The 17,018-nt window shown below is 42.4% G+C and overlaps 2 protein-coding genes across 2 annotated transcripts in view; both read right to left on the bottom strand.

Annotated features, from left to right (window-relative positions):
* The window catches only part of SH3BP5 (SH3 domain binding protein 5), a 51,792-nt gene extending 45,279 nt beyond the window's left edge, over positions 1–6,513 (bottom strand). Inside the window, exons 1-2 of the mRNA XM_048300739.1 lie at positions 6,378–6,513; positions 4,170–4,232 (exon numbers count right to left, since the gene is read on the bottom strand). Of these exons, the coding sequence (XP_048156696.1) occupies positions 4,170–4,232; positions 6,378–6,458 (144 nt within the window). The 5' untranslated portion in view covers positions 6,459–6,513. The remainder of the gene's footprint in view (positions 1–4,169; positions 4,233–6,377) is intronic.
* Positions 6,514–7,641: 1,128 nt separating this feature from the next.
* Positions 7,642–17,018, bottom strand: part of METTL6 (methyltransferase 6, methylcytidine) — a 39,152-nt gene continuing 29,775 nt past the window's right edge. Inside the window, exon 6 of the mRNA XM_048300760.1 lies at positions 7,642–7,799. Within this exon, the coding sequence (XP_048156717.1) occupies positions 7,795–7,799 (5 nt within the window). The 3' untranslated portion in view covers positions 7,642–7,794. The remainder of the gene's footprint in view (positions 7,800–17,018) is intronic.

Raw genomic sequence — 17,018 nt, forward strand, 5'->3', positions numbered from 1 at the left:
AAGGCTCACAAGTGAAAGAGCACCACGGCTAATAAACCCCTGACCTTCTATCCAACAACAACCCAGGGTGACCTTTATGATAAATCCAGGACTAAAAGTAACACAAACTCTTGCAGATCAGGACTAGAGGATCTAGGCAAGCACACAAGAAGGATCCCAGCCAGGCCCTCTAAAATAACGAGCATAGCTGAAAGCAGCACTGTTCAGCTCTAGTTTTCCTGTGCAGTATCTCCCATGAACAAACATTGGCAAGCTCGTAGCTCCAGCAACACAAAAACTCTCTCTAACAAAAACCACATTTGGGATAGCTGGGATTCCAGTGGTAATTTTAGTGGTATGTGCTGCATTTCCCCTCCCCACAATGCTGCCAGAGGGTCCCTGGGTGAATTTGTTACATCTGAGCTGTACTCTCAGAGCCAGTCCAAGCTGCATATGAGCTGGCTGGACAGGCAAGTCATGCACATTTGTTAAGCACATTCACAGCTCCTGATGTGAGTTCAGATGGAGATGCATTTCCAATAAACAGGAAAAAAGCTCTTGCATTTGGCCAAAATACACTTGTATCTCCCCTGCAAGATGTTTCCCCCAGCTCTTCACGGACACTTCAAACATAAACAAGGACATTAGCGAAGCCAAGTGTTAAATCCCTCAGAGAACCCTTATCATCCTTCTGCTGTGCCAGTAATGCTCAGTGTTGCACTTAGTGTGAGCAGCATTATGGATTTTAAATCAAGTCTAATCAAAGATTCATTAACAGGCAATACATTAGCACAACATGTAACTACCAGCCACTCAGTGCCCTTCAGCAGCTCCACAACTCCTGAACAGGCTGTGAGCGTCAGCAGGTCAGGGTATTTCTTCAGGGTTTAATAGGATAGGTCAAAAGAGCAAAAAATGAGTAATTCTTCCAAGCAAAAGAATAGATGTAGCCAACTTCAACCTATCAGTTCAAGTCATGCCATGCACGTATATCCAGTGCTCTCACAGGCGGTATGGGTGCAGAACTTATTTTAAAAGATTAATAAAAGCAGGCTGTTCATCTTAAAAACAGATCATATGTCAGTTTCAGTGCAGAACTTAAAAAAAAAAAAGAAATGGCAGACTGGTCAACCTAAAACAGAATTCCCCATTTTATCCCCTCTGTAAGCAGCAGACACCAATATTTTCGACATTGCTCAAACATGGACATTCCTATAGCTACATCAAGACAGTGTAGTCTCAAAACCCTAGAAGCCTCTACTGATTTCAGCCCCATAACATTTTCCACTGGGTAAAGCAGCATTATTACTTCCATTCTGCAGATGCAGACCTGAGGCACCACAAGAACAGAAACAGAATGGGTTTAGAAGGATTTAACAGCCTTTTTTTCCAGTTAATGGGAACTGGAGACAACCAGCAGTCCCACTTTGAGAAATTCACACAAAGCTGCACACAGGAAGTCCAGAACAGTCTTGCAGAACTCAGATGCCACAAGGTTACCCTTCCTGCTTATCAGAGAGTACATCAAGTCACAAAAACATGGGTGTCTTTTTCTGAACTTCCTTGAAAGAAACATACCTTCTACTCAAACACTCCCATTGCTTTTCCAGATTATTCTGGGAAAAAATCAACAGTGGGAATGTATAGACCACCAAGTAATGCTACAAGAACCTGGCAGTCAGCATCTTGTGCTCTAAATAATGTAATGATACATCCATGCTCCCATTAAAGATATTGAAAAGATGAAGACAATGATACTAGCAAAACAGGATAAATATAACTCCACTGTCTGGTTAAAAAACACCCACAACACATCTTTCTTCCAATGAAATATAGCAGGAACACCACAAACTAGGAAGGGGTAGAAAGAGGGACCCAAAGCAGCTAGTAAGAGCCAAAAGAGCAAATCTTCAAAAGGAAACTCAGCATGAAACTCTCCCAGAAGCCCACATTTTCAACAGCATTCATGGATTTTGGAAGTGTTAGAAGCAGAACGATCCCAGTTCCAAACTCCTCCTTCCAAACTCTGGATTTATCCTATAAGGCTGCTTGGCAAATCTTTCTTTTCTTGTCCAGAGTATGTATGCAGAGATTTTCTGCTAACCACAAGTGCTGGGTGTTGTGGGATTTTTTTTTTATTCCTTTCCTCTAGAAAGCTTTTAAGTCCATCTAAAATGCATTTATCAACCTGTATATAAATTAAGCTTCTCTTACATCATCCAACTGCATTTGTCCTCAATATTTCAGTAGATCAAATGTAATGAAAATCTCTACAGATTAAAAATAATGCAGTTGCATGATAACACAAACTGGCATCCATCCAGTAAGATTTCTGGATGAAAAGTGAGGAGGAAGCATTCAAGAAAGCATACTGTTGGTGGTATTTCACCTTAATTCCATCAAAGACTGCTTACAGTGAGTACTACAGACAGACCTGCAGTAAACAATGGCAAAGTGCAGAGAATGATTTTATGATTTCTACCTAACACCTGGTACTTATTATGCTAAGTAAGCAACAATGTAAGACCAAGCTAATGTGGCAATTCTGCTTTTTTATTTACAATTATATTTCCAGGAGCCTTTCAGCCTCTACAGCTCAGCATGTGTCACACACACAGTAGCTACAAATCTGCAAACTCAACAAACACTTGATCACATGAATAATTTTAATCAAAATCCTATCTTAAAGTCACTGGGACTTATTTCATGAGTATGCCTTTGCATTATTATTACTATTCCATCTGCTTCGTAATACGTCCTCAGTGCAAGGTTGTGACAAAATTAATGGAATCCAGGCAACTATCCATAACACCATCTTTCAATTTCAGTACCTCAGCATGAAATAAGGAGACTGAAAAGATACATATAATGATTTTTTTTTCAATATATCTATATAAAGAGTCCTGAAGTCCATTTAATTGCTGCTGTTACAGACTAGAATACTGATTTTTAAAGCTCCTCATAAAATTTAAATCAACCTAGAGACACTGAACAGTTTTCACAGCAAGAATATAATTTAATTTTGCATAGCAAGTAGTTCCCCATTTAACTAAGTTTATTTACCAATAAATTCGTGATCTACATGCCACAAATGACAGAAAATGCAAACAAGTGGGGAGAAGAAAAAAGATACAAGGCTTCTTTGTTTCCTAAGATCATAAACCTATTTTCTGTTCAGTGCACTCAGTGGATACTCCAGTATTTTAAAATTCTACCAAGAACCACCCCATGCTCGAGGTACCCACCTCATTAAAAGACATGCATGAGGAAAAAAATTTTTTAAAATTTTAAAACCAAACAAACCAGACTTTGACATTTTGAAGGTATAGACAGAAATCTACGTATGTACTTTTATAGTATGTTCATCACTGCAATCTCAGCATTTTTTGATTCAAAACTTTGTAATGATATCAAAATTATTTAGGATGTAAAGTCATTTTTTATGGCAGTTTTTCTTTAGCAGCATATTCATCTTACATTTCCACTGGGTTTATCCTCCTTGTTTTGCAAACAAAAGGAAATTTAGACAGACAAATAGGCCAGTTTGTTTTGCTTCATTATTAGATCAATAATGTTGAGCTTTCCAGAACAACTACCAAGTAGATGAAGCTCAGATTTGGGGATTTAGAAATAATTTCTTCAGGACTTGCTATTAGATTTTTAAGTATCCACAAAAACCTCTCTGTATAACCAGGAAGTCTTTTATTCCAACTTTCCTTCATCACCTTCCCTGCGCAGGAAGTGATGACAAAAAAAGGCAAAGATAATAAGCTAAAAAAAACCCAAACAGCCACCAAAGAGAAGATCCTGGCAGACAGCTGTATGGCAAAAACCTCTTAACCAAATAAACTTTCCCTGTCTATAATCAACAAACACAAAACAGTGACTTGTAAAAATAAAACTTGTCTAAGCTTAGTGTCAAAACCTAAAAATAAGTTCTGGCAGTGGTGGTGTGTGGTGTGGAGGTTCTCCACACTGGGTTTTTACACTGTCAGCATACCTCTACCTTCTCCCTTTCTGTTTCAGCTGTTAGCTCAATTCGTACCTTTAAAAAAATCATCACCAGACTCTTGCTGCAAAATCACCATTCAGGATGCACAAATTCAGGAGGCAATCTACTCAAAACCACTGCCCTGTTGTCCACAAAATTCAACATGCACAAAAGGAAAATGCAAGGATAAATTCCGTACCTCCAGCTCCGTCTCTCTGCGATTGATATCATCTGTAGATTGATTCAGTTTTTCTAGCTCCCCCTAGAAAGAAAGAAAGTCAGATGCATAGTAAGAAATCAGGGAAAAAAACATGTCTGAGAAGGCTCATTCAGCATCCCCACTGAAAGCTCACAAAGGCTGTGGCTTATGAATTTAGCGAAAAGAGGAAACCTTGAGATGGTTAGCTTAACTTTACCACTGGTCTTCTACTTTGCTACTTAAAAGAAAAAATAATCAGAGAAGCTCTATGGTTCTATGTTAAGACAACACATTTCCTGCTCTGGCTACTTCTTCACTATTACAAATAAACACAAGGTACAGTAAGCTCTGTCTTGTTAAACAATATAGTCAGTATCAGCGAGGCACTAGGGAGACTGACACACCCACCCCAAAAGATTAGCATAAAGTTTGTACTATCACAGGAGACATGCATGGAAAGGACAGAACTGATAAGAAACACGTCTTGCCGCACCAGAGGCATTTTATTATGGATTTTGGCAAACCATTTCCTAACACAATCAGTCAATGGGACACACAATTATGTTTACATAGTTTGCCTTCCTGCCAACATTTTGATCCCTTAACAGCAAAAACAAAGTGCTAAATCCCTTGAATAAATATGTAGTAGAAGTGGTGTTGGCATGAATGAAGTTACTGTAAAAATAAAGCTCATGCTTAATGACTTTCTTACCACAAAAAGCAACCCTCAGGAGGAGATCCAATAGCTTTCTTTATCTGAGCAACATGTTCCTTCATGCGAGATCATAAGATTTTTAACAGGAGTGTTCTCCAATTTAAATGTTATTTAATTGTCAGCCAGTGTAACAGAATATGCCTTGAAATGTTTTGCTGTACAAACCGAACGTTGTAAATTGATTGTCACTTGAGCAGTTTCCCACTAGACTACAGGCATGACTCTGGTTACAACCAGAAAGGAATTAATTACAACAGTTTAGCCTTCTTATCCTCAGAGGTCAAATTTTGTTTCCCACTCCTAGGATTTGGAAAACACCTATTTGTGTATCCATGTTGTCTGAAACAAACACTCATCCAAAAATTACCTAATTGTCTCTTACTGTAAGGCTAAAAACCTTATGGCTCTTGCAGAAGCAGACACAGCAGCCCATTTTTCAAACCAAACAGAAAACTTCACAAAAACAATTCTTTTGCCAACAATTCACAAATTGTCTATGTGGAAACGTGTTGCAAGCTGAAGAACCTAAGGCCAAAATTAGATCAATAGACACCAACTGAGCTCAGCCTCTTAAAATCAGGGCAGTACCAGGCTAGCTTTTGGCTGAGGGCCTCGCTCTGTGTAACCATGTTTTGAGAATTTTGCAATTGCTCTGCACAGCCCTGGAAAATGAAACACTCACGATGGAGAAAAGAATGACAATTACAGCAAGCAGGGACCTACGCCAAGGATCCTCTCAGCAATGTACACACATTATATTCATTCATGACCAACAGTCCCAACAATGCTGGAGGCAAAAGCCGTAAATCTGTAGAGACCTAAAAATACATTTCATTTCAGGGACCACAGCATGCTTGAAGTTTGCACCAGGCTATTGGTCCAGCAGTGATTTTGGGGAGAAAAGCTTTGTTTAGAAACCATGCAAGAATAAAAAGCATTGCAGAAGGCATGCACAGAGAGGAAGCACCATATTCCACTAAAGCTCCTTTCTAAAAGGAATGAAAAATAATGATAAAAATAATGAAATAAAATTTTTATATCTACGTTTTCCCGCATTTATGAATTTCTGAGCACCAGCCCCGCTCCACGAGCAAGGTCACGCTGTCATGGTCAGAACTAAAAAGGGGAGGGGGGATTTCAGCAGGAGGAGGAGGAGGGACGCCCAACAGAGCCCGGCGCGGAGCGATGCCCGGGGTAACAAAGGGCTGGGGCGCCCCGGGGCCGCTTCCCCCCGCTCCCGGCGGGCGCCGAGGCACCGGGAGCTGCTCCGCCCGGCACGGGAAGAAACATATATATATATATATGTGTGTGTGCGTATACATATTTATATGCGTGTGCGTGTACGCATGTATATGTATATATATATATGTGTGTATGCACATACGCAGCAGAAAGCAGTGAAATAAAAGGCAACCATTATTACATACAGCCATAACATACATATTAAAATAACCTTAAAAAACGCGGCCGGCCGTGGGAAGGTAGGCCCTCACCTGGATGCGGGGATCCACCTCCTCGTCCTCGGGGCGCGGGGGCTCCTCGGCGGGGCGGCCTCGCCGGCCCCCCGGCTCCATGGCGGCGCTCCCGCTGCTGCCGCTGCCGGCGCCTCCCGCTCCGCCGCTCCCGGCTCCGGCTCCGCGGCCCGGCCCCCGTCCGGCCCCGCCTCCGGGGGAACCCCTCCCTCCCCACAGCGCCCCCCGTCTCTTTGTGCCTTCGCACCGCAAGGAGGAAATCAGCGCGAAATTGCGGGGTTTCTTTTTTTTTTTCCTCCTTTTTTTGTTTTTTTTTCCCGTAACCCTCCCTCACGCCCCGTTTTTCTGATTCCTGGGGTTTTGCCGTGCACGGTCCCCCCCCGCAACGGCACTGCGTGAAACCAGCATGAGTAGTTCCAGGTGTAGGGAAACGCTAAGGACACCTTGCTGGCTTTTTAAATTTATTTTTTTTCCCCCTTCTTTTCTCTTTTTCAAGCTCTGTTAGAGGCTGACATGCCTATGCAGAGAAAAAAATTAAAAAGCATGGAGAAAGGGAGAAGAGAAAAATACTAAAGGCACTTTCAACAACCTTGAAAATTCAAATGAAACCCAGATTTCTATTGTGTGGAAGCTAAGCGGGCAACTACTGTACCTACTGCATGCAGCAGAAAAAGACATACTGAAGACACATCCTTTTGTTGTCAGTAAAAAGGAACTTCTTACAAAAAGTACATACATGCATGGCCCATGTCTAGCAGAGCACTTCAGATTAGTGTCTCCCTAATCACAGGGGTGAATAACAAGTAATTTTGAACAGAGGAGGAACATATTTCCACCTTTAAAGTATCGCTACTAATTTAATTCCATTTTTTGTTAGAAAATTCCTCAAAAGATAATGAAAAAAAATGGAAAGTTTAAATGTGGTGAAGAAAGAAGCTTCCTTTCCTCGTATCTCTTTATAAGATAAAAATAAGAAGGAGATAAAATAAGAAGACAAAAATTAACATTGCTAAGGTAACTAAGGTAAAAAAGGAGGCAAAAGAAAAGCAGTCAAGCTCTTCCAAATGCTATAAAGCAACTGGGGAAAAAACAAAATATGGGAAGAGAGTGACATAAACATTTGAAAATAGTATAAACATGCAAAGTGACACCAACAAACTAAAATAATCAAGGCACAGAGGAGGTGTTGCAAAAACGCAGATGGGTTGTTTGCAACATCTTCACTTCTCAAGCAGAAGAAATCATGTAAAGGGGGGAGGGCAGTAAAAACAAACCAAAAACCAAATCAGCCAAAGCCAAGCGTTTACTCTTACTGCTGTCCATTAAGGGAATCCAATGTGTACACACAGCCAGAGTTTCCCAGGGTCTTGGCATTTCTCATCCCTGGTGTGCTGTGGCTCATGCCAAGACTGTAGTGGTCAAATGTCCAACATTCTCATCATCCTAAAACAGCACAGAAAACACAAAGCTGCGCACAGAAGACTTTACGTGGACAGTCCTGCTGTGATCACTTTTATTTCTAAAAAACAAGGCTATGTGAAAGATTTACTGCACCTATACCATGTTCCTCCTAAACCCACACAGGCTGACCCATGACAATGTCACAAAAAGCACTGCCCACTGCTTGGGGTGCAGAAGTGCTTCTGCACAGACATGCTCTCCCAAAGGGATTTGTTATGTTTGCACAAAGGACCCTGTTGTTCCATTACTACTATGACAATCCCCATGATTGTTGCAGCTCAAAAAACCTCCAGCCAAACTCAGCAATCTGCTACCATTAAGGCAGAGCAAGCTGTCTCTCTCCTCAGTAGCACAGTGGATTTAGAAAGTTGGGAGAGCTGCCTGCAGAGCTTAGCGCTGTGCAAGAGACGGTGTGGATACACAAGCCCCTTTTCCCATGGATCTGAAATCTCTCATAGAGCCCTGAGGCCACTGAGATCATTTTATATCAAACTCATACACTGGGAAGATCTACATGTAATAAAATCAGTGAAGAATGCGCATCTGTCATTACTGCAGACATCACTAAAGCATTAACAGAAAAATGGCCTGAAGGAAAAGATTTGACAGAACAGGGAAAGGGAGACTATTCAGTACACATAAAGATCGATAAAAGACTCAAGGCTATTATTTACATGTTCATTTTCTTCTCCTCCCCACGGCATAGTTTTTGCTGGAACCGCTGTCCCATGCAAAGGGTAGCAGGACCCGAGAAGTACCCGAGGAACAAACCTGTGTATCACATAGGCAGGCCTCACACGTGAGCCCGCTCTCCACAGGTTTGTTGGTGACACCAAGCTGTGTGGTGTGACTGACAGGCAAGAGGGAAGGGACCTTCACAGGTGTGAGAGGTGGGTCTGGGCCAGTGTCCTAAAGTTCAACAAGGCCAAGTGCAAGATGCTGCACCTGGGCTGGGGCATCCCAAGCACAAATACAGGCTGGGTGGAGAATGTACTGAAAGCTGCCCTGAGGAGAAGGACTTGAGGGTGTTGGTGGATAAGAAGCTCAACGTGACTCAGGAATGTGTGCCTGCAGCATAGAAAGCCAGCCACATCCTGGGCTGCATCAAGAGAAGCATGGGCAGCAGGTCGAGGGAGGTGATTCTCCCGCGCTGATCCACTCTGGTGAGACCCCACCTGGAACGGCATATCAGGATTAAGTTCTTTACTGTGAGCATGGTGAGGCACTAGAACAGGTTGCCCAGAGAAGTTATGCATGCCCCATGCCTGGCGGTGTTCAAGGCCAAATTGGATGGGGCTTTGTGCAACCTGGTCTAATGGAAGACATTGTTGCCCATGGCAGGGGGATGGAGCTAGGTGATCTTTCAGGTCCCTTTTAGCCCAAACCATTCTATGATTCTGTGCTCTGCTTAGGTCAATATCGTGCAAGAAGTGAACTGTGGTAGATGGCATTTGGGTATTACTTTTGCCAAATCATGAGTGATCTCATCCCAGCAAATCCCTCCTACACAATCTGTTAAAGGCCAGACCCCTCCCCAGCCCCACCCCACCCCCCAGAAGGCCAGTCATGCTGACCTTTTCGCTTCCCCCACAGGCCCTCCACGCGCCAAGGCGTCTGAGCAAAGCTTGCACGAGGCCTGACCGAGACAGTCTGTACTTTCTCCTGTATCAATATTTCAAAACCCTAGTCCCAAGTATTCAATATTTGAACAAAGCACTCTGAAGTTAAGGCAGGAAGAAACCGCTTGCTCTTTCACTAATGGGATTCCAGAGTGGCCACAGCAGAGAATTAGCCCAGACCTATCAGGCTGGGCTGCAACTTAACATGAGCTATGCTGAAGATGGTACAGCTCAACTAAAAAGCACAAGGAGAGGTTCTGGTGCAGGAAAAGCCAAGTTGCTTCAGCAACCAATTTCAGTGTACCAGGCAACACCTCTGTCTTGTGGCATTTGGAGTACAAGCCTTATCATTAACATCAGACCTTGAAGCACATAAATGCCTAGGCAAGGGTGAGAGTGTTCGGGCTGAGAGAACTGCTACAGCTCTACTTTTGGGGGAAGTTGCTACATAACCTCATTATGTGTCCCACAGAAATCCGCAGTGTACAGGCAAGGGAAAAATTTGGGAAGGCAAAGATTGAAATATCCGTACTTTGAGGGAGGAATACAGAGAAGAATTCTCTTCCTCATTGTGGAAGATGGTTTGTAGATTCAGTATTACATTTCTGAATAGCCATCAGGGAACTAGAAGTTGCATTTTAAATAAAATCAGCTGGGAAGAAGTATGCATCAGTGAAGACTTGCCCGAGGAAACATCCTAATGACTATAGTTAATTTAGGGATAAAATTCAAAGGGAATGGATAGTGTAATTTTACATATATTTGATAATGGTAGATTCTGAACGGATTTTAAGGAAGAGTTGGGTTTTTTTCCAAATATCATCTTACATTCAAATTTCTGCTTATACTTGCCCTCAAAGCTTGCTTCTGCCCCAGTACTAGAGGCAAGGGCCTAAAATACAAATCAAAAGTTTCATTTCCTTCCTCATAAACATGCATCTTCTCTTTTTGAACACTGATAGCAAACTGAGCAGAGTTCAGGACTAATTAATGCACATTTGGTAATTGAAGACACATTTCAGCTTATGGAAATGTTCAAGGAGAAAACAGCCTAAGAGACAGAACCTTGCTTACAGAATACTGCTCCTCTCCTCAAGGGAACAGGAGAAACAGTTCTGCTCTGAAAAATTCTTCTGCTTCCATTGATGATGATGCTAGAGGCTAACTGCCAATTGGCTTCAAATGTTGAACTGCTGTTGCAATTTGGTTTTAAATAATTTACCAACAAGTGAGCACAGAAGTATAAACAGTCCAATCTAAGGAGAAACAAACACAGTCCCCAAAATACGTTTATGAGCATAAAATTCACCATGTAACTTCTTAACTGAATTAACCCTGAAGACCAGTTTACTACACTGACTTTTGCAATGTTACACCAGAAATTAGTTTAGTTCAGGGAATGTCTCATTTAAACACAAAGCCACCATCTCTGTCTTCCAAGCTGCAGAAAAGACATTGCTCTGTCAATGTCCAAATCCTGTATGCTTTCCTGGTTTTCAGAAGTATACTGCACGTGTTGGAGACATTTTTAAACATTAAGTGGGATCTCACCCACCATCATGGTACATTTGAAGATCTGGGCCTCCATCACTTAATCTTTTATAAGAGGCTAAGCACAAAAATTTTTTTGAAGATATGCACTGCATATCTGCAAGATTTTAAATTTCTTGGAGGCATATGCAGGGCATTAAACTCTTACAAAGTGGTCAAAATCAAAACTTCCCCTGGCTTATTTCTCAAGCACATTTTCATGCTTCCATACTCACAATGGTTGTGGCATGTTTGTGCTCTGCATTTTAGAAAGCACTAAGAATCAATTATCTCTCCTACACCAGTTTGTAAGATGGTATCGCCTTATGAACTTGCGCACAAAGACACATTAATGGAGCTTGAGCATCTGTGGTACAAAAAACTTGTAGATTTCCCCACCTACAAGGAATGTATTTAAAGAAAAGGCTATATTCCAAAATACCCTTTGATTTCACTTCTCTTTAACAACCACCATTTAAAATTAAAAATAACCTCCAGGCTTCACAGGGCTACAAAGAAAGGAGGCTCATTTCAAAGAGGTACAACCTATTTTCAAGCCACACTAATCTTAGTATCTTCCATAAAAACTAAATGCAAAGATTATTAGCAAAATTAGCTGCTGGGCCATTTTCTATTGCACATATATTTATGTCCCATCGTATCATGAGCTACTTTTCTTATTATTTTGAAGCCTGAAATTGATGATGCTTCATGCAGAGAGTGTGAGTGCAATATAGTTTTTTATATACACATATAGACACACTCACATGCACTATGCTATATATATATATGTGTGTATAAAATGCATGACTAACAGCTTGATGGATTTCCCTACTTGTTCTTATTTCATTGGGAAAGAACCACCATCATCACAGGAAATTTTCTCCTCCTCCAAGCTGTCTTTTGGCAAGGCTGGTAGTGGTGGAATTTCCCACTGGAAAAAACCATCCATGCAATGACACTACATTTGCAGCAGTCCTGCTGCTCCTCTGGCCAAAATGCAGTGTGCTGCTTTTGCAGATTTAGAAAATAACAGAGTAACAAGAGCCTCTTCCTCAGATCTGCTGCTGAATGATAAGGAAGATCCATTTTACAGTGCTTGCTTGATACTTGAACAGCGAAAAACCCTATACTGCACCCTTTTAAGTTGAATATATCCACTCAGGTTCCCAGTCCTGCGATCTGCTTTCCTTGATAAGCAGTCTCACATCAGTTTCAATGGCAGCAGGATCAAATGCAAAGGTGGTTGTCTGTACTCAAAATGAGGCCTTAGACAAGAGGTATTGCCTCATGAGAGCCAAAATGAGATGCAAGTGCCATTCTCCTCTACCCAGCGTGACAATTCACTAATGCTTTGCAGCAATGTGGATACATCATTGCTATTCAGTACAAAAACACCCACCCTCATCTTTTATTCTTTATACTTAGACATCTATGCAAACCACATTTAAAGCAGTTATTTAAAGAACCACCTCTGACTCTCAAATAACATCAGCCACGTGCAAGAATACATCTCCTTTTATCAGTAGTTTGCTTAATGTTCAGACCTGTTCCATATTTGTGGCTATTTAACTGTATCAGTAGATTTCTCACTGGTAAATTTAAAGGATAAAATCCCTTCACTGGTCTCTTGCCACCAGCCCACACTGCTCATGATACCAAATGCAACACTGACAGATGAAAGCAGGAGTCCCTCTGAAAATGTAAGGACAAACAAGAAGCTCCGGGCAGCGAAGTTCCTGTGAGTCTGGTTCAGGGTATTCGTGTGTCTGGTGCACCTTCTGTGAGAGAGCCACAAAGGGCTGCTTAAAGGCGGCAATTTCCACAACCCTTCCCTCACGCAGCAGGGCTACTCTACACACTTGGCACATTCCAGCTCACCAGGAAAGGCCCTCAGTGTGCCTCCTAGTCCCAGGCAATGCTCCTGACAGATGCTTTGTGACACCCACTCCCTGCAGCGAGTCATCTCCTATGGAGCAAAGGTACCTGGTGCGTGCAGGCTGGAGCACAGCTCTGTGCAAAGGCAACCAGGTGACTGCTGAAGGCTCTCCGACCACAGGCTTTGCTTCTTACTAATCTTGTTATCAGGCAGGAAATTCACCCATACCCTATTTTAAGCTGCTGAACACACAACATTAAAAGCTTGAGCTTCCATCAGAGATCTCAGAGCATTCCTATCGGGGAACCTTTGCTTTTAGTTTCCAGCACAAATCCCATTTCTTACAAGTGCCAGTTGGTTAATAGAAGGAAACAGTGTAGACATTTCAAGTAAAAGCATGGCCCAGAGGATGAGGGAAACAAATACCTATTCAAAATGAGCTTCCAAACAGGGCTGATTAGACCAGGCAGCTACAGAAAGATTTGGGACCTCATTATCATCATGAACAGCTCAAGTGCCAAGAGAAAAGGCAGAATCATGGTCTATGTCTAGAGATACAAAAGATGGGGATGGGTGGCCAAAGGGGATCTCCTGCCTCTGAGTTGTGAAGGCAGACTGGCAGTCAAGAGGGAGGCAGCTGGGAAGCCCAGAGATGGGGACAGGCCCTTCCACAGCCAAGTCTCATTAGCAAGATATTAAGAAAGGTCTTTGCACAGTCTATTTGCTTCCTAACCACATAGGGAAGCCTATAAGCAGAAGTGACAGGAGAAACAGGACATGGTTTTTATACCTTCTTCTTTAGTTTCCTTTCCAGGCTGGTTATAGTCTAATTTACCTTGTGCCAGAAAATATGATCTTATGAAGTAGCTAGATAATGAAAAAGTTGTCAGTTTAACAAATTTGAGTATTATGTCTGCAAGATCCTAAGTGTCCACACTTCAAGTGTGCCCTTTCATATATGTAGAAAATTCAAACCTTTACAATACTTGAATTAAAAATATCTGTCTTAGATTTGTACAAGTGAAATGCTTCCTGTGTACAAAGCCCCTTTTTCCCTCTCCCAGCATTAATAGCTAGATTTTCTGCCCTGGCAAAATCATACTTTTCAGTGCTTCCTGTTGCACTAAAAATGGAATGATTGAGCACATTGTGTGTAGGAGTGAAGCAGAGTCTGTTTTAGCACCCAACTTTGTATGTCAGGAGAAGAAGTAGTGATTAACTGTGATCCCTCTCCTGCCTTCTCCCATGCCATAACCTGCAGGAGCATGCTGGTGCTGAGCCACATCCCTGCAGTTCAATCTTGGTGCTCAAGAGCAGTCCACAGCAGCACCGAGGCTGCACAGGGCAGGTTTTGAAGCCTCCCTGCCACAACCATGCTGCAGCAGTATCTGACCAAATGTCTCGCATCTCTTAGATCTTAATAAACACTTTGGATTGCAATGCAGAGCTCACTCCTGTTCCCCACTCCTCAGCTCTCTCATCTCTACTTCTCCCTCACCAACCTAGCTCAGCCTTGTTTCTTCCCCAGTCTCAATACCTCCCCCTTCTTTCTACCATTGCAAGTGTCGTTTAACCCATTGTTTCTCTCCTTCCTTAATTTGTCTTTGTCCCTCATTTCTCTTTTTCCCTTCTTTCATGTATAAGCTGTTACATAGCAGTTGCCATTAGCTATGGTTCAACACCACTATTTGTCAAAATGATGCAGCTTCCTCATTTCACCTCCCACTTTGCGGCTGGGTTTGCTCATCTGTTGCAGAGACTGAAAAATTTTTGCAGTACCACTTGGAATATGTTGATCTTCCCCACAGCAGAGGAGTCTCTTTTGCCACAGCAGATGTGTTCAACCCTAGCTGCAAATTCCTCTCACTGAAGTCTCTCCAATATGAAGGCAGTTTTGCAATTCCAATGAATAAGGGGTCATAGGGACAGAAATGAAACATTTTACTTTGAAAGTCCCTGCAACTCCCCCAGCGGTCAGAATTTTTTTTTTTAGATGCCCTCTAGACCTCCAGAGTGGGGTTTACTTTGTGCAGGTAACTGGATTTAAAAACTACTCGCTTTTATCAAAAAGGGCATTCATTGTTTTGTTTTCCTTGTTCTGTTGACACAAGAAGGTAAGATGACAATTCCTTTATTCTCTTCCAGTGATTATATCAGAACAGCACTTTTCCAGCTCAGATTGTGGGTATATTTCCTAAATGTAACAGCCACTACATATCTCAGGAGCAAGTTCCACAACAGCAGGAAGAGATAAGGGAGCACATTTCAGCCCTTTGGAAAATCCTGCCCAAAAGGATCATGTCGAGTCTGACAGATTGTCCTTTATTAAGATGCAGATGAACACAAATCACTCCACACTGGGGACTGTATTCCTCTGATCTAAAATGTGACCCCTGAGCCTCCCTTTCAGCTCCTTGGCCTTTCCTCCAATTTCCTCCCATCCTTTTATTTCCTACCCTCACACAGGGTAGCTCCTTTCAAGTGAGCTGTTCACAGCAGAAGCCACGTGCACACCCCTGCACCACACTTCTGTCGAGCCACCCAGCACAAACAAATCTCCTGTGAGAAAGTATCTGAATTCCCTGGAAGTGGTAGGTACACTGAATATCTGGGGGAGATTCTGGGTAGGACAGTGGGATTTTATATGTCCAAAACATTATTTCATATGTCCAAAAAAAGGGTACTTTCATTTCTCTAAGTTTTTCACATTACTTTTTGTAGAAAAAGTGTTCAGGTCTAGAAAAGGAAAGGCTGCCTAGGTGATTTGCTGCCAAGACCGTTGACTGAGGAAATCAACGTGGAGGAAAGTAGTTGAAGGGATTTGCATTTAATGGGTGTGTGAGGATCATCTAGCCCTTGTTTGGAGAAGGATACACGTATTGCCAAATAAGCTGAAAAGACATTTGGCATATCAATCTCCCAACAGCAAGCCTACCAGAAAGGAGAGGGATCTGCCTCCTTGGTCACGAGTGGTTTGGTGTGCTCAGCACCCTGGGGACCTAGAAGGCGTCTGTCAGATTTCCCAGGCAAATTGGGAAAACTGTCAATAATGCAAATGAAATGATGATGCACAGGGACAAAAGCTGCTCAAACTCAGTCTGGCATCCACAGTGCTCCCCAGTCCCAGCAAGCAGGAGTGGAAGGGCACCCCAGAGTAACTGCAGGGGCAGACTCAGTACTCCCACTGCCACCCACACAGCGCCAGGATGAGCAGTGGGATACCAGCACAGGAACACCCTCTCCAAACAGCAGGAGATGAAACTGATTTTCAGGTGCAGGCATTCTGCAGGCAGAGCAAAAGGAACAAAGCAGATGTCAGGCAGTCTGCAGCACAGCTCTCCTCTTGCAGGCACCCCTTTGAAGCAGTAATTCTTTCAAGGGGGGAAAGGGAGAAAAAACAGCCACCCAGCAGTGTGCTAATCTTCACAGATGGAGCAGCTTTAATGCTGTCTAATCCTCCAGAGGGAGGAAACAGCATTTTCTTTGTGCCAAGGATATCAAAATGGTTGAAGATGGCAACCTCCACTGACATTAACTTTATTAAAGGAGGCGTATTTCCACGAGCTCTGAGACGGCTTGGTCAAGAGCCAGCTGGAGGTGCACTGCATGTAAACATCTACTCGTAACAACAGAAAATAGCAGGCAGTTGGGAACTCCTGGAAGAATACACAGGCACCATGAATGCATGCAAACTGGAGATTGCATATGACAGCCACACACATCAACTATACAGCTATCAAACAATTGCATAGCAGCTGCAACGTGAGCAGCTAGTTAGTGCTTTTTACTCTTTTTAAATTTGGCTCCTGTATTACTGTGCTGCAGCTATATAATCAGCTTGTACTCTGAAGCAGGAAGTGGTACCCCTGGGTTGTCATAACAAGAATACCAAAACTTCTTGAGCCACTTCCTTGGCAGTGAATGATTTTTACATGTAAATTAGATGCAGAAGTGAAAGAAAGGAAAAGCATTCTCAGTAAATTTTGAGTATCAGGAGCCAGCACTTAATTAAACCTCACTTTAAATAAAAGTAGTATTTACATTCTACTAATAGATGCTTTCTTGCATCTAAATATCATACAACTGTCACTTCACAATGGCATTGCATACAAAGTCAGTTCCTAAACAGTTTAGATAACGCACAGTTCAAACATCATCTTGGATTCACATTGG

Source organism: Corvus hawaiiensis, chromosome 1 (genome assembly GCF_020740725.1).
Source record: "Corvus hawaiiensis isolate bCorHaw1 chromosome 1, bCorHaw1.pri.cur, whole genome shotgun sequence".
Classification (NCBI taxonomy): Eukaryota; Metazoa; Chordata; class Aves; order Passeriformes; family Corvidae; genus Corvus; species Corvus hawaiiensis.